General features: G+C 46.7%; 3 protein-coding genes across 3 annotated transcripts in view; all 3 read left to right on the plus strand.

Annotated features, from left to right (window-relative positions):
- The window catches only part of LOC147099788 (ferritin heavy chain-like), a 32,567-nt gene extending 18,925 nt beyond the window's left edge, over window positions 1–13,642 (plus strand). Inside the window, exon 3 of the mRNA XM_085969379.1 lies at window positions 13,293–13,642. Within this exon, the coding sequence (XP_085825505.1) occupies window positions 13,293–13,448 (156 nt within the window). The 3' untranslated portion in view covers window positions 13,449–13,642. The remainder of the gene's footprint in view (window positions 1–13,292) is intronic.
- LOC147099789 (ferritin heavy chain B-like) lies at window positions 3,812–7,336 on the plus strand. Its single transcript, XM_085969378.1, has 4 exons — window positions 3,812–4,206; window positions 5,537–5,683; window positions 6,085–6,210; window positions 6,558–7,336. The coding sequence occupies exons 1-4, from the start codon at window positions 4,105–4,107 to the stop codon at window positions 6,708–6,710; spliced, it is 528 nt and encodes a 175-aa protein (XP_085825504.1). The 5' UTR covers window positions 3,812–4,104; the 3' UTR covers window positions 6,711–7,336.
- Window positions 13,643–20,408: 6,766 nt separating the features above from the next.
- Window positions 20,409–21,181, plus strand: LOC147099790 (ferritin heavy chain-like). Its single transcript, XM_085969380.1, has 2 exons — window positions 20,409–20,517; window positions 20,864–21,181. Exons 1-2 carry the CDS (start codon window positions 20,431–20,433, stop codon window positions 21,014–21,016), a joined length of 240 nt encoding a protein of 79 aa, XP_085825506.1. The 5' UTR covers window positions 20,409–20,430; the 3' UTR covers window positions 21,017–21,181.
- The last annotated feature ends 6,262 nt before the right edge of the window (window positions 21,182–27,443 follow it).

Raw genomic sequence — 27,443 nt, forward strand, 5'->3', positions numbered from 1 at the left:
TTATCGAAGGTTTGATCCGCCGGTTTAACTGGTGCTAGAAGATGTTTCAATAGCCCGTATGTCTTCGCCCCCATCGAGTTTAGCAAGGTTATAGCTTTATCATCATCCTCTATTTTATTGGCCTCACAATATATCTCAATGCGTTCTACATACGTGGCCCAATCTTCTACCTCGGAATCGAAATCGTTGATGTTACCACGCTTAGGCATCTTCACCTCCCTGATAAACAACAACGAAATATTTCTTTAACTCTTTTTTTTCCAAGATGGCGGTTTCCCCGCGCTTATCTTCTTTCCCCGCCCCTTTCAAAATGGCGGTTCCCGCTTCTGTCTTTTTCTCCGCCTACTGGCGGCTTCCCGCGGTTTCCCGCGCTTATCTTCTTTCCCCGCCCACTTTCAAGATGGCGGTTCCCGCTTTTCTTCCCCTGGCAGGAGAGGTAAGCTTTTCCCTCGGGCGACAGCCGCTGGCTTTCGGGGTTCGCAGCCTGCGCTTCAGCTTCAGCGCATTCCCTTCTCTCGGCCGGGCAACCGGCTCTGGGTACAGCCCGTTGACGGCGAACGGTCTCAGCCGCTGGCTGGATCTCGCTCAGTCTCCCTCGCTCGGGCTCTGTCTCTCCGGTGCTGGGTACAACCCGTTGACGGCGAACAGTTTCAGCCGCTGGGCTGGATCTCGCTCAGTCTTCCTCGGGCTCTGTCTCTCCCGCTCGCGCGGCACTCGCTCGCTCTCTCTCGGGCTCTGTCTCTCCCGTTCGCGCGGCTCTCGCTCGGGCTCTGTCTCTCCCACTCGCGCGGCTCTCAATCGCGCCTCCCAGCCCTCTCGCAGTCCGGTGCTTCCCTCCCCGGCTGCGGCTGAGTTCTCCGCGATTTATTTATTTTATCTCTTCCCGCGCCTTACGATCCCGGTCGCAGCGCTTCGTGGCCTCGGTCACTGTCCGACCTTTTTCACCCAATCGTTCCTCCCAGCCTCTCGCAGTCCGGTGCTTCCTCCCCGGCTGCGGATGCGTTCTCCGCGGTTTATTTATTTTTATCTCTTCCCGCGCCTTACGATCCGGTCGCAGCGCTTCGTGGCCTCAGTCACTGTCTGGCCTTTTTCACCCCAATCGCGCCTCCCAGCTTCTCGCAGTCCGGTGCTTTCCTCCCCGGCTGCGGCTGAGTTCTCCGTGGCTTATTTATGTTTATATCTTCCCGCGCCTTACGATCCCGGTCGCAGCGCCTCGTGGTCGCGGTATTTGTCCGGCCTTTTTCGCCGTCGCGGTCTAGTCGTCTCACGACGCTCCCCGGCCCGTTTGTACCGCGGCTTCTGCTCCACGCTGCCCCAGTCTCAGCGCCTCTGGGCCCGACTTCTGTCCGGCTCCTTTCCCCCTCGACCGTGGTCGAGTGCACCGCCCTTATCCTCCGTTTATTTGTTTCTATTTTCCCTTTACTCACAGTCACCGTGGCCGACTTGCTTCTCGTGTTGATCGGCTCACTCACCACCGTGGCAGAAGGGACAATCCGTGCCTGTTGCTGATGGAAGACTTCGTGTTTGAAATCTTCCTCCTTTCTTGGTCTGCAGACTCGAGTTTTCTCTCAGCAAAACGACGAGGGCGGGTGCCTCTTCTCAACACTCGTTTACTTCTTCAGAAGTATTGTTGCCGCAGGGTAAGATCGAACTCGTCGCCACTGTAAAGTCTGTGGGTTGTATAGCGAAGTAATACACAGACTACAAGAGTAACTTAAACAGGACTTTACTATTCGAAGGTCAGGGCGAATCTGCCCAATAAGTTCTGCCACAGCACTTATATACCGGTGTGGTCACCGTCGGTATTACATTATACCCCAGCCAGGATAAAGTAGTGCCACACCTAATATAGTTCTCTTAAAGGTAGAACAGTTATATACACTACAGTTTCCAATAATTTTCCCAACACCGAGGTTAGGCTGACTGACCTGTAATTATTCAGTCTATCCCATTCTCCATTTTTAAACTTCTTCTTCTTCTTCTTCGGCAGTCCCTCCGAACCGAGGATGACTTGGTTCCACATTAAAAACGAGTTCTCAGGTGACTGATGAGTCCAATGCGGGACCTACAGTCTCTGTCACAGGTGGGGCAGACGGTGGTCGAAGGGGCGGGTGGGTGGGGTGCTTGGGTTGACGTGCGCTCCTTGCGCTGCCTGCGCTTGGCTTCCACTTGCTCCCGGCGAAGAGACTCGATGTGTTCGGCGCCTTCCCGGATTCTTCGACTCCACTTTGTGCGGTCTTGGGCCAGGGATTCCCAGGTGTCGGTGGGGATGTGACACTTTTTCGAGGAGGCTTTGAGGGTGTCCTTGAAGCCTTTCCTCTGCCCACCTGGGGCTCTCTTGCCATGCCGGAGCTCCGAGTAGAGCGCTTGTTTTGGGAGTCTCGTATCGGGCATGCGGACAATGTGACCCGTCCATCGGAGCTCATCGAGCGTGGTCAAAGCTTCGATGCTGGGGATGTTGGCCTGAGCGAGATCATTGACGTTGGTGCGCCTCTCCTGCCAATGGATTTGCAGGATCTTGCAGAGGCAGCGTTGGTGGTACCTCTCCCGTGCTTTGAGGTGACTGCTGTACATGGTCCCTTTTCAAACATCGGTACCACGTTAGCAGTCCTCCAGTCCTCTGCCAGAGAAAATTGGAAAATGATGGTCAGAGCCTCTGCTATTTCCTCTCTTACTTCTGAGCGCTTGTGTTTGTCACATTCATCACACGCTCTTTCAATTCTCCTGACCCGCTTTGCAGACTCACTGATCTGGTTGGATGTTGCCTCAAACCCGCAGATACCTGAAAATGACCAACCCACTGAACCACGCAGAACTATTAAAAAGACACTGACTCGCAAACAACGGAGGATTCAATTAACCCGGGCAAGGTGGCCCTCAACTGGTCCAGGCAGAGCGCGGTCGATGGGGGGGGTGTTCGCTCCAGCTGCCCGCCTCCCTTCCGCGGCTACAACCAATGCCTGGGTGTCCCTGAAGAGGGAGCACGCGGTGTCTGACGGTTCCCTTTGAGGCTTTCCATAACCGGTGGGCACCAGAGGGACTGGAGTGCAGAGTGGATCCAGGGAACTCAATTATAATTTTAAAGGTTTTTATGTTGGTTTTGTCATAATTTGGAACTTAATGTTTGTGCCCCTTTAAAAAGGGGCCACTTATGGTTTAAGTGTTTCCGATTGATGATTTAATCGTCCCAATCGATTAGCCTAAAGATAAGCCTGTGATTCCAGATATTCAAACTGTGTTTGAGAAAAGTCAGGGCGATTGGGATGCTTCTTTTTTTTCTATAAATTTAAATTCCCCAGCTGTTGTGGGAATTTAAACCCAGGTCTTTCAGATCATTAGTTCAAGGCCTCTGGATGACTAGTTCAGTAACTTAACCACTAGGCTACCATCCCCTGCCCTTGGGGTCCTTATTGCCCTGTCAGCCAATGACACTCATTTTTCAAAGTTCTGATCCTCTTTTTTGTGAACCCATAAATTTAGACAAATAAAAACTGTAAATAAACTATAAAACTGTAAATAAACCAATAAAACTCCAAATAAACCAATAAAACTCCAAATAAACCTTAATAATCAAATTAAAATTTGGTTCCTCTTTTGGTAAAACCATAAATTTAGACAGATAAAAACTGTAAATAAACCATTAAAACTGTAAATAAACCAATAAAACTGTAATAAACCAATAAAACTTCAAATAAACCTTAATAATCAAATTAAAATTTGGTTCCTCTTTTGGTAAAACCATAAATTTAGAGAGATAAAAACTGTAAATAAACCATTAAAACTGTAAATAAACCAATAAAACTGTAATAAACCAATAAAACTTCAAATAAACCTTAATAATCAAATTAAAATTTGGTTCTCCAGCCCAATTATGCACTCAAAGTTCTGATTGGCTCTGGGAGTCATCTCCCCTCCTCCCTTTACTTGATTGGTGCTCTGAGAGAGGCTGCCACTTCTGATTGGGTATTGAGGAATGTCACTCATCATCTAGGCGGCCACGCCCTGGATTATCCAGCGGTATAAATAGTAGGAGTTTGGGGGGTTGGTTAAATTCCAGCTTCTTACTTCAACAAAGTTTAGATTTAGCAAAAAATAATAATTAGGATGGCTTCTCAAGTGTGTCAGAACTACCACAAGGACTGTGAGGATGCTGTCAACAAGCAGATCAACATGGAGCTCTATTCCTCCTATGTTTATCTCTCCATGGTGAGTCTTGTATTTCTGACCACTTCACAATGGAGACTATGTAATGTTACTTTACTAAATTCTGTGCTGTGTCTAGCCCACCCCTCAATCTATGCACAGTAAATTCATTTTTTAAAGCTAAAATATAATGCAATTTATCATTTTGTGTGTCCATTAACAAACTGCCTCTCTGGTCCTTGCAGTAACTGAACCATATTCTGAGTATCTTAATGACTCTCTTTCCTGGGCTCTTGAGTGTGTTGTTGAAGTTTATATTTGAATGCAGAGTGTATTCCAATGTGTGGAAATCAGAATTGTTATCCTCACTTCTAAATCACTCCATGGCCTTTCCCTACTTTGCTTTTGCAATAAAGGGATGTAATCTTAAAATTAGAAATAGCCCTTTTTAGGAGGGAAGTCAGGAGGCACTTTTTCACAAGGGTGGTGGAGATCTGGAACACTTTTTTTTTTTCTTTACCTGCTTTTCCCCCCAGCTGTGGATGCTGGGACAATTGGAGCTTTCAAGACAGATGCTTTTCTTGGGTAAGTGCCTCAAGGGGGATGGAGTAAAGCTACAGGTCAGCCATGATCAAATTGAATGGTGGAGCAGGCTCGAGTGGCTGAATGGCCCACTCCTGTTCCTAATATTAACCTTAGTTTTAACTCTCAGTTTGTGCCCTTCTGTCTTTTCGCTAACTCCCTTTGCCGTACTGGTGGTAAATCCGTCAGCCACTTTGACCCTACTCGGGAACTCTCCCTTAACTCCTCTGCTTTCCTACTTCTTGACCTTGACCAAGCACTTCAAATTCTGAAGGTTTATGAACCTTTATTCCTTGGTATGTGGTTCTCCTCTGAAATGCCTTGATTAGTGTTGAAGGTGCCAAATTAATGCTGCTTGTGGTAATTTTAGTTCCATGGGATGAATGTAGCCAGTAAGATTCAGACTAGTTTCTCCTCTTTGATGTACCACATGAATTGTGTACTGTGACTAGACTCTACTTTAATGGGTTTGTTTCTAGTGCCCCTTGGCAATAGATCTGGGCCAATATTTGCAAGTTACTATTTAATCTGCTCCCACCATCCTTTCAGGCAGTGCATGCACTTGAGTTTCTTCCTGTAGCCTCTGGTTCTTTTGCCATTTCCATTGGCCAGTTTCCCTATTGCTAGGGGTAAGATTGTCCACTTGCTACCAGGTTAGTGAAGTAAGTAGGCCGGTGCTAGTTTCCATGTACCACAAGTTCAGTGAGAATTGAACCCTTTGAATTAAAGCAAAATCCAGGTTGGCTTTATGTACAATACCCATGATAGATCTGCCATGGGATACCCAACGACTTTTCTGATCTCTCCATAGACCTTCTACTTTGACCGGGATGATGTTGCCCTGCGTCACTTTGCCGAGTTCTTCAAGGAGCAGTCGCACGAGGAACGGGAGCACGCTGAGAAACTGATGAAATTCCAGAATCGGCGTGGAGGCCGAATCATCTTGGAGGACATCAAGGTTTGGCTCAATAAACGAGTGACCTTCTGTCTGGGACCCGTAGACTGATTGTTTCAAATACTTTCTAAAGCCATTGGTTCCAATTTATAACAAACAGGCCATTTGGCCAAGTGGGTCTATGACAGAGTTTATACTCCACGAGCCACCCCCCACTGTGCTTCATCTAGCCCTATCTGCATATCCTTCTATACACCTCTCCCTAGTACTTATCTAGCTTCCCCTTAACTACATCTGTTATTTGACTCCAGTAGTTGTGTTGGCTTAATGCTGTAGTTCTATTTTCTTCCAACACATTGGTTCATGGTAACATTAGATATTTGCACCTCTAATTTCCTTCAATACTTTGTTTGTTTGTTTGTTTATTCCATTGTACAGTGAATTGTCTGAATTTCCCTTTCCAGAAACCAGAGCAGGATGAGTGGAGCAATGGTCTGGAGGCGATGCAGAGAGCTCTGCAGCTGGAGAAGAATGTCAACCAGAGTCTGCTGGATCTGCACAAACTCGCCACTGTTAGGACTGACCCTCATGTAAGTTCTTGAAGCTGTAATGTGGGCATTTGTTAAGTTGGAGGTGGTGGTACCGTGAGCCTATTCAAAAGATCTTCACGCCCAATAGCTTTGTGTTGGTGCCTTTTTAGGTTTTTGAGTGGTGGGAGGTTGGCCTACTGTGGACATTGACCAGTGAATGTGTCCCAGTGATTTTAGGATCTATGCCCCTATTCTGCAGGAAGTTTAATCTAATGATGCAGTAATTCCATTAATCTCAATTGCACCACAACACTATCCTGCAGTCCAAGTGGATTGAACTCTTTTGGGAAGCTAGGATGTTCCTTGAAATCTGCTGCTGGACATAACTAGTTTCCCTCTCTTTCCAGTTGTGTGACTTCCTGGAGACCCACTACTTGGATGAGCAAGTGAAGATGATCAAGAAGCTTGGAGATCACATCACCAACCTGAAGAGACTGGGAGCCCCTGAGAATGGCATGGGGGAGTACCTGTTTGACAAGCACACCCTGGGGGAAGAGTGACTGCAGGGATGAAGCCTATTGTGTTTAGTACTTGTATTTATAATTGTGTGCGAGACGCCTGTCCTGTAGGGAATGATGGTTTGTGACTGTGCAAGAGCTGAGAGACCTGGGCTCTTAATGTGAAATGTCACTAACTGTAAATAAACTGTTCTATATTTGACTGGATTTTGTCTCCTTGTAAATTTTAGTGGTTTTTGTTCCAGTTAACATAACTTGGTTACATTTCCAGTATTACACTGGGCTGTGCAGCAGTGTTGTCATGGGATTTGGTCATAGAATGGTTACAGCACAAGAGGCCATTCGGCCTGTCGAGCCCATGCTGGCTCTCTGCAGGAGCACTTTGGCTAGTACTATACCCTACCCTTTCTGTGGAGCCCTGCCATTTTATCCTTCAGGTACTTGTCTAATTCCCTTTTGGAAACAGAGATTGAGTCTGCCACCATCACCCTCGCAGGCAGTGCATTCCACATCCTAACCACTCGCTGCGTTCAGTTTTTCCTCATGTTGTCTTTGGGCCCCCTTCCAATCGCCTTAAATCTGTGTCCTCTGGTTCTCGACCCTCCCACCAATGGGAACAGTTCTATTTATTTTTTTGGCAGGGTAATTTTGATCTATTTAACTTAGAATATCAATGTATTTCTAAGAAATTTGTCGATCTTGTGTTGCAAACAAACTGCAATGCTGTAATACAACAGCTTAATGTACAAAGGTGTGTTCAGCCAAATGAGCTAATGGGACCAGGGACCCCTGAAGCTTGGTAAGAAGTAGGTTTTAGAGTCTTAAAGGAGGTTTAGGGAGGGTATTCCAAAGCTTGGGCTCTAGGCAGTTAAATAGAAGTACTTGCTGCCATGGTGATGAATATTCCCCCTGCCCTTGAGAGCTTGGAGAGTTATAATTTAGCCATTACAATGAAATACAAGTTATAATAAACACAAGGATGATTTGCTGTGACTGTGTTCTGTCATTTCAGTCCAATGAAGAGAAAGCTCTGGTTTCGCATTCTCTAAGAATTATATTTTCCCTGGGGAAGAGCAGTTTGTATTCTGTAAACTGCTACAGATCCCCATCAGTCATTAGCGGGGGTAACTCCGTTAACAAACTCACCACTGCCGCTATAGCCTTTCTGGGCAGAGAAACAAATAACTGCTGCACAGACCAGCAATGTTGGAGCTCATTGAACTCATGATAAGGGGATTACAATTGAAGTGGTGGTGGAGGAGAATCAACAATTGCCATATCGGCTTGCTATCCACATAACATAATTAGAAGCAGGAGTCGGCCATGCGGCCCTTGAGCCTGCTCCACCATTCAATAAACTCATGGCTGATCTTCAATCTCACCTCTACTTTCCAGCCCGATCTCCATATCCCTTGATCACACTACAATCTAAAAATCTATCTGAGCCTTGAATATAGTTAATAGTTCAGCATCCACAGCCCTTTGGGGTAGAGAATTTGAAAATATCTAACTGGGAAACTGTGAGTACCCTATTGGGCTTTGTTCTGGGACCACTCTCATTCCCCCTCCCCCACCATGTTTGACTAACCTGCCAACACTCATGGTCTTGGGTAAGGTATTGGAGGACGAGGAATACGTGCGGAACTGTATTTCCACAAAATATAATCCTTCCGGAAGGAGTAAATGTATTTCATTAAATGCACAAAGTAAAACCCCCAAGTTAAATAGATACTTCTCCTGAAACTCTCTTCCCCCTCCCTGCCTGTTCCATCAATGTATAAACCCAATACCGGCAGCTCCTCCATAAATGTATTGATTGGTATTCAGGCCCATTGTGCAGTTCATACCAAATAGCAATCATCCTTTCCAAATCCGACTGCATCTCCATTTGTGTCCTTCACCCCCAGGAATGGATTCATCCGTTGATGATGCTGCAGCTGCAACACGCCAGTGTTTACAAGCTAATTTAGGAACTTAGCTGAGAACTGCAGCGGGTGCAATGAAATTGCCATCTTCAGCCATTCCACGTTGATGTCTTTGCATCTCTCGGAGGCATTTCTGGGGTATCTGAGTCCCCACATTTCACACGATGATGAGCCGCAATTCTACGAGTCGGGATGGGTTTGCGTGCTGACGGGTTTCATGGCTTCATGTTTCAGACAAAACAAAGTCTTCAGCTCACTCGATGTGAAAAACTTTACAGGCGCCCGTGTTTTAAGAATTACATCGAATTTACAGCACAGAAACTGGTCATTCGGCCCGACTGCTCCGTGCCGGTGTTTATGCTCCACACGAGCCTCCTCCCGCCCTTCTTCATCTAATCCGATCAGCATATCCTTCTATTCCCTTCTTTCCAAACTTCCCCTTAAATGCATCTCTGCTCTTCGCCTCAACTACTCCATGTGGTAGCGAGTTCCACATTCTCACCACTGAAGAAGTTGCTCCTGAATCCCCTGTTAGATTTATTAGTGACTATCTTATATTTATGGCCCTCAGTTCTGGACTCCCCCACAAGTGAAAGCATTTTCTTTCCATCTAGCTTATCAAAACACCTTCATAATTTTAAAGACCTCCATTAGGTCACCCTTCAACCTTCTTATTTCTAGAGAAAAGCGCCCCAGCTTGTTCAGTCATTCCTGATAGATATAACCTCTCAGCTCTGCTATCATCCTTGTAAATCAAATGTGCACCTTCTCCAGTGCCTCTATATCCTTTTTGTAATATTCTCCTTCGAGCAGAAAAGGCTAAGAGGAGATTTGATAGAGGTGTTTAAAATCATGAAGGGTTTCGAAAGAGTAAATAAAGAGAAACTGTTTCCAATGGCTGAAGGGTCGCTAACCAGAGGACACAGATTTAAGATGATTCGCAAAAGAACCAGAGGCGACAGGAGGAAAAACGTTGTTACACAAGGAGTGGTTAGGATTGGGAATGCGCTGCCTGATGGGGCGGTGGATACAGATTCAATAGTGGCCTTCAAAAGGGAATTGGATAAATACTTGAAGTAGAAAAAAGTTCCAGGTTCCTGGGGAAAGAGCGGGGGAGTGGGACTAACTGGATTGCTCTTTGAACGAGCCGGGACAGACTCGATGGGCCGAATGGCCTCCTTCTGTGCTGCACTATTCTATGATTCTATGGAGACCAGAACCGTGCACCGTACTCCAAGTGTAGTCTAACCGAGGTTCTATACCAATTTAACACGTTGAACTCGGGTGCGGTTCGGCTGCAAGCACTCCCCGCACTGAGGTCAGAACGGCACTAATGGTAACTGTTTGCATCTCACAAAATCTATGAGGTCGACGTTCACCCCGCTCCGTGCCGATACATTTCCTGCAGTCTGACTACAAAGAAGCACAGCCCTGGTAGCAGCTCCCCGAGTGACGGGCTAGAAAATACACAGAGAAACATAGAAGATTGGAGCATCAGTCGGCCATTCGGCAACTCGAGCCTGTTCAGCCATTTAATGAGATCGTGGCTGATCATCCAAATTCAGTACCCTGTCCCTGCTTTCTCCCCATATCCCTTGATCCCTTTAGCCTCAAGAAATATATTCAAATCCTTCTTGAATATATTTAATGAATTTTCCTCAACTGCCCTGTGTGGCAGAGAATGTCACAGGTTCACCACTCTCTGGGTGAAGAAATTCCTCCTCATCTCAGTCCTAAATGGCTTCCCACTTATCCTTAGACTGTGACCCCTGGTTCTGGACTCCCCGCCATCGGGAACTTGCCTGTTTTTTCTGGAAGAGAAATTTCTGTCTTTACATCCGAAGGGATTGTGTGATGGGGAGAAATATTTAATGGAAAGTCAAGCCTCATGGGTCCCGGTTCTACAGAATCTGAAAATGTGAAATGAATAATACTCTGGTGTATGTTCCATAACACACAAAGATGTTTCCAATCAATTTATTCCATTTTTAGAATATTAATTCACGGGATGTGGGCGTCGCTGTCAACGGCCAGAATGTATTGCTCGGCGCGAGTCGCACTGGAGAAGGTGGGGGTGAGCCGCCTTCTTGAACTCCGTGCGGTGAAGGTACTCCCACAATGCTGTTAGGCAGTGAGTTCCAGGATTTTTACCCAGCGACGATGAAGGAACGATTGTAGGAAAATTCATCGATAGCGAAGGATGATTCTCAGCACCTTGAGCTTTAGAAAAGCAGCAAATTGTCATTTAATTCAAATGAGAGCATCAAACAACGAGAGACTTTCCGATTTGAAGAAGGTCAAGGAACCCAAAAGCAGTGACATCACCGAGACTGATCTCCCAAACCTGCCGGTTTTCCATAGCTCTGATTGGCTCTGGGTCCCCCCCCCTCCTCCCCCACACCCCCTCTCCTTTGTTAATTGGTGCCTGGATTCAGGAAAGATTCCTGATTGGCTCTCAGGGATTGTCAATCATCATTGGTGATGTCATTCCTTGTTTGAATGCAGGCTGTCCCAGTAGTATAAATACAAGAGCTTGAGTTAGAAAGGGTTAGTTTTTGAACTTTCTAGGTGATCGTGAGCAGTAATAGTATAACAGGAAATAGTGAAGATGGCCTCCCAAGTACGTCAGAACTACCACAAGGACTGTGAGGATGCTGTCAACAAGCAAATTAACATGGAGCTCTACTCCTCCTATGTTTATCTTTCCATGGTGAGTCTTGTATTCCTTGTTGCTGTATTCTTAAAAGCTGGACATTCTGTAGTTCCATGAACTGGCTTTCAACTATATTTCTCTTGACTTCCTTACCTGGGGAAGCAATGTTTGAGCAGTGAGTACTTCAGGGTGAGCTTGTTGTGTTGATGGCCTGCTCCTTGTAGTAGCTGCACTCTGTTGAGCAGGTTTAATATATGGAACTAGCTCAGCTGCTGCCTGAGTTTGTAACAGAAGAGCACAAACCTGGTCAAGTGACTGTTGGTGCTTGTTGATATGAAACAAAGTTCAGTTTCAGTGGGGTGACTGTAGTGAGTGACATGATGGCAGGTCCTCACTAGCTTTCTCTTTAACTGGAAGTGAAGTTCTGGGAATTCTGGTGTTGAAGCCTTGTTCACTGTGCCTAGATCTCTTTGGCTACAAGGCACTTTGGGAGGTAGTCAATGAAGTCACCTGTTATGTGGGAAATGCAGCAGCCAATTTGTGCACAGTAAGCTTGCACAAACAATGAGACTCATCAGATCATCTGTTTTGATTGAGGGATAAATATTGGCCTGGGAATCTGGAGAGAACTCCCCTGTTCTCTGAAGTAGTGCCTTGAGATCTTTCACATCCACCTGAGGACAGACAGGGCCTCTGTTTAACATCTCATCTGAATGACTGACTGACTGGAAGTAGAGGAGGGACTACTTATCCAGCAGTAGAGTTTAGTTTGACTGGTCATGAAATATAATCCTGAACTGTAGTTTATAGTTTTTATTTGTTGGTTGACTGTTTCATCCTGGTTCTTGGGAGGAGAAGCTGGCCAACATGTTCAGATTAGTGAAGTGAATTGCATTTTGCTAGTTAACCAATGGTATCTTCAGGATCAAGGGAGAAGCCAGGGACAGGGTACTTGTTTGGATGATCAGCCATGATCTCACTAAACGTTGGAACAGGCTCAAGGGGCCGAATGGCCTACTACTGCTCCTATCTTCTATGGTTCTATCTATTTTTGCAAGATTAAGAACTCACTAGCTAACTAGGAGTAAATATAATCTTGCATTGTATATGAAGATCTAGGTCTGCTGAAGCTGTTTAAAATTCTCTCCACAGTCCTATTACTTTGACCGGGATGATGTTGCCCTGCGTCACTTTGCCGAGTTCCTCAAGGAGCAGTCACATGAGAAACACGAGGATGCTGAGAAACTGATGAAATTCCAGAATCGGCGTGGAGGCCGAATCATCTTGGAGGACATCAAGGTTGGATTCAATAAATGAGTGGCCTTCTGTCGGGTTCCCCTTGTTTCCAATACTTTCTAAAGCAATTAGTTCCAATTTGAATCCATGGTTCTGGTGGCTTAATGCTGTCATTCTATATTCCTGTGACACATTGGTTCATGGTAACATGGATTTCTGGCTGCTTTTCACCCCTGTTTTCCTTGTGCTGTCTTGTGTCTTTTTTGTTTAATTCATTGTAAGTGAACTGTGACTTTCACCTTCAGAAACCAGAGCAGGATGAGTGGAGCAATGGTCTGGAGGTGATGCAGAGAGCTCTGCAGATGGAGAAGAATGTCAACCAGAGTCTGCTGGATCTGCACAAACTCTCCACTGGGAGCACTGACCCTCATGTAAGTTCTTGGTGGGTCTTTGGGTATGTTGGAGGTGGTGGAACCTTGCTGTCCTTGAGCCGATTCAACAATCTACATGCCCAATCGCTTTGTGTTGGGGTGTCTCCTGGGTTCTTAAGGGGGTTGGGGTGAGGATGGGATAGTTGGCCTTATGTGGACATTGAGAATAAGTGTGTCGCAGTGGTTCCAGGATCTAAGCATCTATTGTACAGGAATTACTAGATCATTTGAGCAAATTTACATCATCTCAATTACACCACTTGACTATCCTCCAGTCCAAGAGGATTAAAATCCCAACTCTAGAGGAAGTGGGGGGAGCTTGGATGTTCCTTGATATCTGCTACTGGCCATAACTAGTTTCACTTTTTGTTTCTTTCAGTTGTGTGACTTCCTGGAGACCCACTACTTGGATGAGCAAGTGAAGATAATCAAGAAGCTTGGAGATCACATCACCAACTTGAAGAGACTGGGAGCCCCTGAGAATGGCATGGGAGAGTACTTGTTTGACAAGCACACCCTGGGGGAGAGTGACTGAAGCTTATTGTGTTCAGTACTCGTGTTTATATAATTGTGTGGGAGACCCTGTCCTTCAGGGAATGATGGGTTGTGTGACTTTGTACAAAGAGCTGTGAGACCTGGGCTCTGTAATATCAACTGTCACTAACTGTAAATAAACTGTCCAACATTGGACTGGATTTTGTCTCCTTGTAAATTTGAGTGGTTGCTTATTTTCTGATAACATTTGGTTGTCTTCAGACAAGAGCTACGCTGGGCTGTGTCCTCTGAGATGGTGTGCGTTGGCGACGTATTTCTTCCACCAGCTGCACCGCCTCAATTACGCCACGCAGCTCCTGTTTGTGAAAGTGGGCGGCATGCGTGCCAGCCTGCGGGAGCTGCCTGTCTTCTACCAGGAACTGCTATGGGTTTGGAACTATGTCGCTTCCAGGCGGAACTCTCCCCCCGTCGGGAGCGGCGGCTCTCCTGCGGGAGCCGTTGCTCAGGAATCCACACCTCCACGACTGTGGGTTCGGGTGGCTGGCGGCGTGCAGGGCTGTGCCTGGCAAGGTGACCAGAGTCGGGTATCTGCTCTATGGCGGAGGAGTGGTCTGCATGGCGCCGGAGGAGCTGGCACGGCGCCTGTCCTGGGCCAACGTCCGGCTCGCAGTCAAAGCCATCGAGTCAGTGAAAGTGGCACTGGGCCCCGGCTCCACTAGGTGTATCACGGCGGCTTAAGCACGGGGGCGATCCCTTCCGAGCTCACCCCCGTTCAGACGGAGTTCCTAATCGGCGCCCGGCCCCGAAACTCTCCTCGGGAACCGGCTCCTCACAACTTGCGCCGTCTCGAGGAAAGACCCTCCGTGCCTTTTCATTCCGCGCGGAGGAGTTTCCTGTACGGGCTGCTCCTGCACACACACTCCACTTTGCCGTCTGCTGTCTGCACACGCCATGGCGTGGCGTCTTGCTGACCGGCGGTGGCGGAGGTCCCCAATGGAGGGCTCTCTACGCGGGAGTCCTCCCTTGTTCCATCGGGGACTTGGCCTGGAGGGTGTTGCACGGAGCGGTCCTGTGCAATATGGTTTTAAATAGGTTCACGGACTCCCAGGCCGCCTGCATTTTTTGCAGCCTGGAGGAGTCCGTGTTTCACGTTTACATAGAATGTGAGAGGTTGTAGCCCCTCTTTCATTACCTGAAGGGGCTGCTCCTCGCTTTTTTTGGTTGCACTTCAGTCCCACGCTCCTGATCTACGGTCACCCGTGTCGGCCTGGGCCTGGCTAAAAAAGCCATCAATTGGTCCGGGGGGTCGTTCAGCCGGATTGCCTGCCTCTCTTCCGCGGCCATGTTCGTGCCCGGGTGTCCTTGGAGATGGAGCACGCGGTGAACCCGGCACGCTCGAGGCCTCCTGCGACCGGTGGGGACTGGAGTGATTCATCACCCAGCAACCAAATTTCAACTTGATTTGTTAAGTTTCACTTAATGTTTTGAGTTTAGTTAGTCTCTTTGTTTATGGGTTGCTCAAAAAGAGTACACACAGTGATTGCCTCTCTCTTCCTGCAATCCCCCCAATCCTGTCAGCTTAACTCCAACATCCTTTCCCCGGCGGATAGACCAGACTTACCCCAGTACATGTCAAAGACATGGAATGTACTCGTGCAAAAGGTAATATTTATAACATTACAAAAACACACATACACAGTTAACCATCATTTAAAGCTGGCATGAATCTAATAATGGGGGTGAGGCGGACCTACAAATACAAAGGGATCGGGATAGCTGGGTGGAAAATGGCATATAATGTGGGAAAATACAAAAGAATGAGACTAGGGAAAAGAAAGACTTGCATTTCTGTAGCGCCTTTTACGACCACCGGAAGTCTCAAAGCACTTTACAGCCAATGAAGTACTTTTTGAAGTGTAGTCACTGTTGTAATGTAGGAAACATAGCAGCCAATTTGCACACAGCAAGCTCCCACAAACAACACTGTGATAATGACTGGATCATCTGTTTTTGTTATGTTGGTTGAGGGATTAATATTAAAAGAAAGCACAATTTACACTTCATCTAGAGCCATCCTTTGTTTCTTAACCTGTCCCATTACCATCTCCCTTTGCCTTGAATATCTCTCAATGTCTCTTAATCTCTCCTGCCTTCCAGCCTATCACAGACCGTCCCTTTTGTTCTTTCCTCCCCTCCCCCCTTTCCCAGCCTCTTCACTTGCTTAAGAATCTGTTCCATTTCCGGCTTTTTTCCAGTTCTGACGAAAGGTCATCGACCTGAAACGTTGACTCTGTTTCTTTCTTCACAGACGCTGCCTGACCTGCCGAGTGTCTCCGGCATTTTCTGTTTTTATTTGAGGGATAAATAGGACAACCCAGCCTATCCAATCTTTCCTCATAGCTAAAATTCTTCAGCCCAGGCAACATCCTCGTAAATCTCCTCTGTACCCTCTCTAGTGCAATCACATCCTTCCTGTAATGTGGTGACCAGAACTGCACGCAGTACTCTAGCTGCGGCCTAACTAGTGTTTTATACATTTCAAGCATAACCTCCCTGCTCTTATATTCTATGCCTCGGCTAATAAAGCAAGTATCCCGTATGTCTTCTTAACCACCTTATCTACCTGTCCAGCTAACTTCAGAAATCTGTGGACATGCACTCCAAGGTCCCTCTGATCTTCTGCACTTCTCAGTGTCCTACCATTTAACCCTTGCCTTGTTAGCCCTCCACAAATGCATGACCTCACACTTCTCCAGATTGAATTCCATTTGCCACTGTTCTGCACACCTGACCAGTCCATTGATATCTTCCTGCAGTCTTCAGCTTTCTTCATTATCAACCACACAGCCAATTTTTGTATCATCTGCAACCTTCTTAATCATACTTCCTACATTCAAGTCTAAATCATTGATATATACCACAAAAAGCAAAGGACCCAGTACTGAGCCCTGCGGAACCCCACTGAAAACAGCCTTCCAGTCACAAAAACACCCTTCGACCATTACCCTTTGTTTCCTGCCTCTGAGCCAATTCTGGATCCAACTTGCCACTTTGCCTTGGATATCATGGGCTTTTACTTTTGTGACCAGTCTGCCTTGCAGGACCTTATCAAAAGCCTTACTAAAATCCATATAGATTACATCAAACGCACTACCCTCATCGACCCTCCTCAAAAAATTCAATCAAGTTAGTCAGACATGACCTTCCCTTAACATATCCATGCTGACTGTCCCTGATTAATCCGTGTCTTTCTAAATGAAGATTTATCCTGTCGCTCGGAAATGTTTCCAATAATATTCCCAACACTGAGGTTAGGCTGACTGGCCTGTAATTATTCGGTCTATCCCATTCTCCATTTTTAAACTTCTTCTTCTCCTTCGGCAGTCCCTCCGAACCGAGGATGACTTGCTTCCACATTTAAAACGAGTTCTCAGGTGACTGATGAGTCCAATGCAGGACCTGCAGTCTCTGTCACAGGTGAGGCAGACGGTGGTTGAAGGGGGCGGGTGGGTGGGGTGCTTGGGTTGACGTGCGCTCCTTGCGCTGCCTGCGCTTAGCTTCCGCTTGCTCCCGGCGCAGAGACTCGATGTGTTCGGCGCCTTCCCGGATTCTTCGACTCCACTTTGTGCGGTCTTGGGCCAGGGATTCCCAGGTGTCGGTGGGGATGTGACACTTTTTCAAGGAGGCTTTGAGGGTGTCCTTGATGCACTTCCTCTGCCCACCTGGGGCTCTCTTGCCGTGCCGGAGCTCCGAGTAGAGCGCTTGTTTTGGGAGTCTCGTATCGGGCATGCGGACAATGTGACCCGTCCATCGGAGCTGATCGAGCGTTGTCAAAGCTTCGATGCCGGTGATGTTGGCCTGAGCGCGATCACTGACGTTGGAGTGTCTATCCTGCCAATGGATTTGCAGGATCTTGCGGAGGCAGCGTCGGTGGTACCTCTCCAGTGCTTTGAGGTGCTTGCTGTACATGGTCCCTTTTTAAACAACGGTACCACGTTAGCAGTCCTCCAGTCCTCTGGCACCACACCTGAAGCCAGAGAAGATTGGAAAATGATGGTCAGAGCCTCTGCTATTTCACACGCACTTTCCATTCGCCTGACCCGCTTTGCAGATTCACTGATCTGGTTGGATGTTGCCTCAAACCCACAGATACCTGAAAATGACCAACCCACTGAACCACGCAGAACTATTAAAAAGACACTGACTCGCAAACAACGGAGGATTCAATTAACCTGGGCAAGGTGGCCCTCAACTGGTCCAGGCAGAGCGCGGTCGATGGGGTGGGGGGTGTTCGCTCCAGCTGCCCGCCTCTCTTCCGTGGCTACAACCAATGCCTGGGTGTCCCTGAAGAGGGAGCACGCAGTGTCTGACGGTTCCCTTTGAGGCTTTCCCTAACCGGTGGGCACCAGAGGGACTGGAGTGCAGAGTGGATCCAGGGAACTCAATTATAATTTAAAAGGTTTTTATTTTAGTTTTGTCATAATTTGAAACTTATTGTTTGTGCCCCTTTAAAAAGGGGGTAACTTATGGTTTAAATGTTTCTGATTGATGATTTAATTGTCCCAATGGATTAGCCGAAAGATAAGCCTGTGATTCCAGATATTCAAACTGTGTTTGAGGAAAGTCAGGGCGATTGGGATCCTTCTTTTTTTTCTATAAATTTAAATGCCCCAGCTGCTGTGGATGGATTTCAACTCACGTCCCATTAATCAAAGCCTCTGGATGACTAGTTCAGTCAATTTACCACGAGGCTACTGTTCCCTTCCCTTGGGGTCCTTATTGCCTTGTCAGCCAATGACACTCATTTTTCAAAGTTCTGATTGGCTCTGGGAGTCATCTCCCCGCCTCCCTTTACTTGATTGGTGCTCTGAGAGAGGCTGCCACTTCTGATTGGGTATTGAGGAATGTCACTCATCATCTAGGCGGCCACGCCCTGGATTATCCAGCGGTATAAATATTAGGAGTTTGGTTAAATCTCAGTTTCTTACTTCAACAAAGCTTAGATTTTTAAAATAAAACTAATAATTAGGATGGCTTCTCAAGTGTGTCAGAACTACCACAAGGACTGTGAGGATGCTGTCAACAAGCAGATCAACATGGAGCTCTATTCCTCCTATGTTTATCTCTCCATGGTGAGTCTTGTATTTCTGACCACTTCACAATGGAGACTATGTAATGTGACTTTACTAAATTCTGTGCTGTATCTAGCCCACCCCTCAATCTATGCACAGTAAATTCATTTTTTAAAGCTATAATAATGCAATTTATCAGCTTGTGTATGCATTAACAAACTGCCTCTCCAGGTCCTTGCAATAGCTGAACCTTATTCTGAGTATCTTAATGACTCTCTCCTGGGCTCTTGTGAGGGTGTTGAAGATTATATTTGGAATACACTCTGCATTCAATGTGTGGCATTCAGAATTCTTATCCTCACTTCTAAATCACCCCATGGCTTTTTCCTACCTTGCTTTTGCAATGAGGGGATGTAATCTTCAAATTAGAAGTAGCCCATTTAGGAGGGAAGTCAGGAAGCACTTTTTCACACGAGGGTGGTGGAAATCCGGAACGCTTTCTTTTCCTGCCCTCCCATCCCGCAAGCTGTGGATGCTGGGACAATTGGAGCTTTCAAGACAGATGTTTTGTTGGGTAAGGGTCTCCAGGGGGATGGAGTAAAGCTACAGGTCAGCAATGACCAAATTGAATGGTGGAGCAGGCTTGGGTGGCTGAATGGCCTACTCCTGTTCCTAATATTCTTAACCTCCTAGTTTTAAGTACTAGTTTGTGCCCTTCTGTCTTTTTCTCTAGCTCCCTTTGCTTTAATGGTGGTAAATCCTTCAGTCACTTTGACCCTACTCAGGGGAACTCTCCCTTAACTCCTCTGCTTTCCTACTTCTTGACCATGACCAAGCACTTCAAATTCTGAAGGTTTATGAACCTTTATTCCTTGGTATCACATACCTTGATTAGTGTTGAAGGTGCCAAATTAATGCTGCTTGTGGTAATTTTAGTTCATGGGATGAATGTAGCCAGTAAGACTCAGACCAGTTTCTCTTTGATGTACTACATATTGTGCACTGTGACTAGACTCTACTTTAACGGGTTTGTTTAGTGCCCCTTGGCATTAGATCTGGGCCAATATTTGCAAGTTACTATTTAATCTGCTCCCACCACCCTTTCAGGCAGCGCATGCACTTGAGTTTCCTCCTGTAGCCTTTGGTTCTTTTGCCATTTCCATTGGCCAGTTCCCCTATTGCTAGGGGTAAGATTGTCCACTCGCTACCAGGTTAGTGCAGTAAGTAGGCCTGTGCTAGTTTTCATGTACAACGAGTTCAGTGAGACTTGAACCCTTTGAAAGAAAGCATAATCCAGGTTGGCTTTATGTACGATACCCATGATTGATCTGCTTTGGGATACCCAACTACTTTTCTGATCTCTCCATAGTCCTTCTACTTTGACCGGGATGATGTTGCCCTGCGTCACTTTGCCGAGTTCTTCAAGGAGCAGTCACACGAGGAACGGGAGCACGCGGAGAAACTGATGAAATTCCAGAATCGGCGTGGAGGCCGAATCATCTTGGCGGACATCAAGGTTTGGCTCAATAAACGAGTGACCTTCTGTCTGGGTCCCCGTAGACTGATTGTTTCAAATACTTTCTAAAGCAATTTGTTCCAATTTATAACACAGGCCATTTGACCAAGTGGGTCCATGATGGAGTGTATCCTGCACGAACCACCTCCCACCGTGCTTCATCTAACCCTATCTGCATATCCTTCTATACACTTCTCCCTAGTACTTATCTAGCTTCCCCTTAAATACATCTGTGATTTGACTCCAGTAGTTGTGTTGGCTTAATGCCGTAGTTCTATTTTCTTCTAACACATTGGTTCATGGTAAAATTAGATATTTGCACCCCTAATTTCCTTCAATACTTTCTTCTTTGTTTATTCCATTATACAGTGAACTGTCTGAATTTCCCTTTCCAGAAACCAGAGCAGGATGAGTGGAGCAATGGTCTGGAGGCGATGCAGAGAGCTCTGCAGCTGGAGAAGAATGTCAACCAGAGTCTGCTGGATCTGCACAAACTCGCCACTGATAGGACCGACCCTCATGTAAGTTCTTGATGCTGTAATGTGGGCATATGTTCAGTTGGAGGTGGTGGAAACTTGAGCCTATTTATAAGATCTTCACGCCCAATAGCTGTGTTGGTGCCTTTTTTAGGTTTGAGTGGTGGGAGGTTGGCCTACTGTGGACAGTGACTAGTAAATGTGTCCCAGTGATTCTAGGATCTATGCCCCTATTGTGCAGGAAGTTTAATCTAATGATGCAGTAATTCCATTAATCTCAATTGCACCACTAGATTATCCTGCAGTCCAAGTGGATTAAACTCTCGGGGGGAAGCTAGGATGTTCCTTGAAATCTGCTGCTGGACATAACTAGTTTCCCTCTTTTCCCCAGTTGTGTGACTTCCTGGAGACCCACTATTTGGATGAGCAAGTGAAGATGATCAAGAAGCTTGGAGATCACATCACCAACCTGAAGAGACTGGGAGCCCCTGAGAATGGCATGGGAGAGTACCTGTTTGACAAGCACACCCTGGGGGAAGAGTGACTGCAGGGATGAAGCCTATTGTGTTTAGTACTTGTATTTATAATTGTGTGCGAGACTCCTGTCTTGTAGGGAATGATGGCTTGTGACTTTGTGCAAGAGCTGAGACCTGGGCTCTTAATGTGAAATGTCACTAACTGTAAATAAACTGTTCTATGTTGGACTGGATTTTGTCTGCTTGTAAATTTTAGTGGTTTTTGTTCCAGTTGGCATAGTGGTTAGCACTGTTGCCTCACAGCACCAGGGACCCGGTTTCGAATCCGGCCTCGGGTGAATCTTTGTGTGGAGTTTGCACATTCTCCCCGTGTTTGCGTGCGTTTCCACCGGGTGCTCTGGTTTCCTCCCACAGTCCAAAGATGTGCGGGTTAGGTTGATTGGCTATGATAAATTGAACCTTAGCGTTAGGGGGGATTAAATACGTGGGGTTACGGGGATAGGGTGGGATATGTGTTGGTCTAGGGGTTATGGGGATCGAGTGGGATGTGTGTCGGTGCAAGCTCGATGGGCCGAAATGGCCTCTATCTGCACTGTGGGGTTTCTGTGATGTTCTGTGAACTTGCTTACATTTCCAGTATTACACTGGGCTGTGCAGCAGTGTTGTCATGGGATTTGGTCATAGAATGGTTACAGCACAGGAGGCCATTCGGCCTGTCGAGCCCATGCCGGCTCTCTGCAGGAGCACTTCGGCTAGTACCACACCCTGCCCTTTCTGTGGAGCCCTGCCACTTTTTCCTTCAGGTGCTTGTCTAGTTCCCTTTTTGGAAACCGAGATTGAGTCTGCCTCTATCAACCTCAGGCAGTGCATTCCAGATGCTGACCGCTCGCTCTGTTCAGTTTTTCCTCATGTCGTCTGTGGGCCCCCTGCCAATCACCTTAAATCTGTGTTCTCTGGTTCTCGACCCTTCCACCAATGGGAACAGTTCTCTTTTTTTTGCCGCGGTAATTTTAATTTATTTAACTTGGATATTCTATGTATTTCTTGGATATTTGTCAATCTTGTGTTGCAAGCAAACTGCAATGTTGTAATACAACAACTTAATGTACAAAGGTGTGTTCAGCCAAATGAGCTAATGGGACCAGGGCCCCTTGAAGTTTGGTCAGAATTCGGTTTTAGAGTCTTAAAGGAGGCAGAGAGGTTTAGGGAGGGTATTCCAAAGCTTGGGGTCTAGGCAGTTAAATAGAAGTACTTGTTGCCATGGTGATGAATATTTCCCCTGCCCTTGAGAGCTTGGAGAGTTATAATTTAGCCACTACAATGAAATACAAGTTATAATAAACACAAGGATGATTTGCTGTGACTGTGTTCTGTCATTTCAGTCCAATGAAGAGAAAGCTCTGGTTTAGCATTCTCTAAGAATTATATTTTCCCTGGGGAAGAGCAGTTTGTATTCAGTAAACTGCTACAGATCCCCATCAGTCATTAGTGGGGGTAACTCTGTTAACAAACTCACCAGTGCCGCTATAGCCTTTCTGGGCAGCGAAACAAATAACTGCTGCACAGACCAGCAATGTTGGAGCTCACTGAACTCGTGATAAGGGGATTACAATTGATGTGGTGGTGGAGTAGAATCAACAATTGCCATATCGGCTTGCTATCCACATAACGTAATTAGAAGCAGGAGTAGGCCATGCGGCCCTTGAGCCTGCTCCACCATTCAATAAAATCATGGCTGATCTTCAATCTCACCTCTACTTTCCAGCCCGATCTCCATATCCCTTGATCACACTACAATCTAAAAATCTATCTCAGCCTTGAATATAGTTAATGGTTCAGCATCCACAGCCCTTTGGGGTAGAGAATTCAAAGGTTTCTTACTGGGAAAGTGTGAATACCCTATTGGGCTTTGTTCTGGGACCCCTCTCCTTCCCCCCTCTCCCACCATGGTTGACTAACCTGCCAACACTCATGGTCTTGGGTAAGGTATTGAAGGATGAGGAATCCGTGTGGAACTGTATTCCCACAAAATATAATCCTTCTGGAAGCAGTAAATGTATTTCATTAAATGCACAAAGGACAACACCCAAGTTAAATAGATACTTCTCCTGAAACTCTTTCCCCCTCCCTGCCTGTTCCATCAATGTATAAACCCAATACCGGCAGCTGCTCCTTAAATGTATTGATTGGTATTCAGGCCCATTGTGCAGTTCATACCAAATAGCAATCATCCTTTCCAAATCCGACTGCATCTCCATTTGTGTCCTTCACCCCCAGGAATGAATTCATCCGTTGATGATGCTGCAGCTGCAACACGCCAGTGTTTACACGCTAATTTAGGAACTTAGCTGAGAACTGCAGCGGGTGCAATGAAATTGCCGTCTTCCGCCATTCCACGTTGATGTCTTTGCATCTCTCAGAGGCATTTCTGGGGTATCTGAGTCCCCACATTTCACACGACGATGAGCCGCAATTCTACGAGTCGGGATGGGTTTGCGTGCTGACGGGTTGGATGGCTTCATGTTTCAGACAAAACAAAGTCTTCAGCACACTCGATGTGAAAAACATTACAGGAGCCCGTGTTTTAAGAATTACATCGAATTTACAGCACAGAAACAGGCCACTTGGCCCGACTGCTCCGTGCCAGTGTTTATGCTCCACACGAGCCTCCTCCCGCCCTTCTTCATCTAATCCGATCAGCATATCCTTCTATTCCCTTCTTACCAAACTTCCCCTTAAATGCATTTCTGCTCTTCGCCTCAACTACTCCATGTGGTAGCGAGATCCAGGGCAAATATATGAGGGCAAGGCTGGAGGGCATCTATTTTAATGCAAGGAGTCTTGCAAATAAGGTGGATGAACTGAAGTTGTTTTGTGGTCCTATTAAATGCCTGGTAGTTGGACCAGAGTTACAACAGGATAGGAACACAAACCGAAATACTGCAGATACTGAGGCATACCAAAGCAACAGCAGAGGAGAGAGGTAAAAAGTAATCAGAGTGTGACGTCACCAGGGAGCAGGTAAGTGATTGGTTGGTGAGTATTTCTTTTCAATACAAGCTTGACTTCTGTGGTGTTAAATTTCTAGGGTCTCTGGTGTAGTGGGGACAGTTGGTAAATAAAGCGCCCTAGAGTATACTTGTAACTGGGGTATTGAATAATTTTTTAGATTAATAAAGGAGTAAGTCATGGCAGGAGAGTTCAGACCCGTGTTCTGCTCCTCTTGCTCCATGTGGGAAATCAGGGACGCTGCCAGTGTCCCTGACGACCATGTGTGCGGGAAATGCATCCAGCTGCAGCTACTTGTAGACCGCATTGCGGCGCTCGAGCTGCGGGTGGATGAATTTTGGAGCATGCGCGATGCTGAGAGGGTCATGGATAGCACATTTAGCGAGTTGTTCACGCCTCAGGGTAGTGCTGCACAGCGGGTGACCATCAGGCGGAGCAACAGAGGCAGGCAGGAAGTGCAGGGAACCCCTGCGGACATCCCCCTTTCAAACAAGTATACCAAGTTGGACATTGTTGAGGGGGATGACTCACCAGGGGAAGGCAGCAGCAGCCAGCTTCCTGGCACCAGGGACGCTTCTGCTGCTCAGAAAGGGAGGAAAAAGAGTGGGAGAGCAATAGTGGTAGGGGATTCTATCGTAAGGGGAACAGATAGGCATTTCTGTGGCCGCAAACGTGACTCCAGGATGGTTTGTTGCCTCCCTGGGGCCAGGGTCTGGGATGTCACTGAGCGGCTACAGGGCATTCTTAAGGGGGAGGGTGAGCAGGCAGAGGTCGTGGTCCACATTGGGACCAATGACATAGGAAGGAAGGGGGAGGAGGTCCTGCATCAAGAATTTAGGGAGCTAGGTAACAGATTAAAGAGCAGGACCTCGAAGGTTGTAATCTCTGGATTACTCCCAGTGCCACGTGCTAGTAAGTATAGGAATGGGAGGATAGAGCAGATGAATGCGTGGCTAAAGAGTTGGTGTAGGGGGGAGGGTTTTACTTTCCTGGATCACTGGGCCTGCTTCTGGGAAAGGTGGGACTTGTACAAGTCGGACGGGTTGCACCTGAACCAGAGCGGGACAAATATCCTTGCGGGGAGGTTTGCTAGCACTGTTGGGGGGGGTTTAAACTAACTTGGCAGGGGGATGGGATACAGAGGGGAGCTGAAATAGGGGGTGATGTGCTGCTAATTATAGAGAAAAAAACAAGTCAGCTTGGTAGACAGGGCAAATATATAAGGGCAAGGCTGGATGGCATCTATTTTAATGCAAGGAGTCTTGCAAATAAGGTGGATGAACTGAAGGTGTTGATAAACACATGGGAGTATGATATTGTTGCTATCACGGAGACATGGCTGAGGGAGGGGCAAGACTGGCAGCTCAATATTCCAGGGTACAGAATCTTCAGGCGAGACAGAGGGGGAGGTATAAGAGGAGGGGGTGTCGCAATATTAATTAAGGAGTCAATTACTGCAGTAAGGAGGGATGATATATTAGCAGGTTCCTCTAATGAGGCCATATGGGTGGAGCTTAAAAACAAAAAGGGGGCAAGCACTTTGCTGGGAGTGTACTATAGGCCTCCAAACAGTCAGGGGGAGATAGAGGAACAGATATGTAGGCAAATCTCAGAGAAATGTGCAAATAATAGGGTAATAATAATGGGGGATTTCAACTTCCCCAATATTAACTGGGATAGTCAGAGTGTGAAAGGCTCAGAGGGTGTAGAATTCTTAAAGTGCATCCAGGAGAGCTTTTTGAGCCAGCATGTAGAAAGTCCTACAAGAGAGGGGGCGGTACTGGACCTAATTCTAGGGAATGTGGCCGGCCAAGTGGAAAAAGTGCTAGTAGGTGAGCACTTTGGTGATAGTGACCATAATATGGTAAGATTTAAGGTGGTCATGGAAAAGGACAGGGATGGGCCGGAAATAAAGGTTCTAAATTGGGGGAAGGCCGATTTTAATAGGATAAGGCAGGATCTGGCCAAAATGGACTGGGATCAGCTACTTGTAGGAAAATCCGCATCGGAGCAATGGGAGGCTTTCAGAAGGGAGATTGAGATCATACAATGGCAACATGTTCCCGTAAAGGTCAAGAGTGGTTCCAAAAACCACAGGGAACCTTGGATGTCAGGGGATATACGAGAATGGATTAGGAAAAAAAGGAGGGCTTTTGGTAGATACAAAAGGCTAAAGACGGAGGAAGCCCTAGAGGAGTGCAAAAAGTGCAGGGGGATACTTAAAAAAGAAATTAGGAGATCAAGGAGGGGCCATGAAATAACACTGGCGAGCAAAATAAAGGAAAATCCTAAGATGTTTTATAAGTATATTAAGGGTAAGAGGATAACTAGGGAAAAAATAGGGCCCATTGGGGACAAAAGTGGCAATCTGTGTGTGGAGCCGGAAGATGTAGGAGGGGTTCTAAATGAATTTTTTGCATCTGTTTTCACGATGGAGAAGGACGATGTAGACATAGAAATAGGGCGGGGGGACTGTGATATGCTCGAACATATTAACATCGAGAGGGAGGAGGTATTGGCGGTTTTAGCTGGCCTAAAAATGGATAAATCCCCAGGCCCGAATGAAATGTATCCCAGGCTGCTGGGTGAGGCAAAGGAAGAGATTGCGGGGGCTCTAACACATATATTCAGGACCTCTCTGGCCACAGGGGATGTGCCAGAGGACTGGAGAACCGCTAATGTAGTACCATTATTCAAGAAGGGTAGTAGGGAAAAACCGGGGAACTACAGGCCAGTGAGCCTAACATCAGTGGTAGGAAAATTCTTGGAAAAAATTCTGAGGGACAAAATTTGTCTCCACTTGGAGAGGCAAGGATTAATCAGGGATAGTCAACATGGCTTTGTCAAGGGAAGATCATGTCTGACTAATTTGATTGAATTTTTTGAGGGGGTGACTAGGTGTGTGGATGAGGGTAACGCAGTGGATGTGGTATAGATGGATTTCAGTAAGGCCTTCGATAAAGTCCCGCACAGGAGACTGGTCAAGAAGGTAAGAGCCCATGGAATCCAGGGTGCCTTGGCACATTGGATACAAAACTGGCTTAGTGGCAGAAGGCAGAGGGTGATGGTCGAAGGTTGTTTTTGTGACTGGAAGCCTGTGGCCAGTGGGGTACCACAGGGATCGGTGCTGGGTCCCTTGCTGTTTGTGGTCTACATTAATGACTTGGATATGAATGTAAAGGGTATGATCAGTAAGTTCGCGGATGATACAAAAATTGGTAGGGTGGTAAATAGCGAGGAGGGTAGCCTCAGTCTGCAGGACGATATAGATGGGTTGGTCAGATGGGCGGAACAGTGGCAAATGGAATTTAACCCGGAAAAGTGCGAGGTGATGCACTTTGGGGGGACTAACGAGGCAAGGGAATACACAATGAATGGAAAGACCCTAGGCAAGACGGAGGGTCAGAGGGATCTGGGTGTGCGAGTACACAGATCCCTGAAGGCGGCGGAACAGGTGGATAAGGTGGTAAAAAAGGCATATGGGAT

This window comes from Somniosus microcephalus, chromosome 28, assembly GCF_052327205.1.
Source record: "Somniosus microcephalus isolate GS21.2 chromosome 28, FLI_Smic_1.0, whole genome shotgun sequence".
Lineage (NCBI taxonomy): Eukaryota > Metazoa > Chordata > Chondrichthyes > Squaliformes > Somniosidae > Somniosus > Somniosus microcephalus.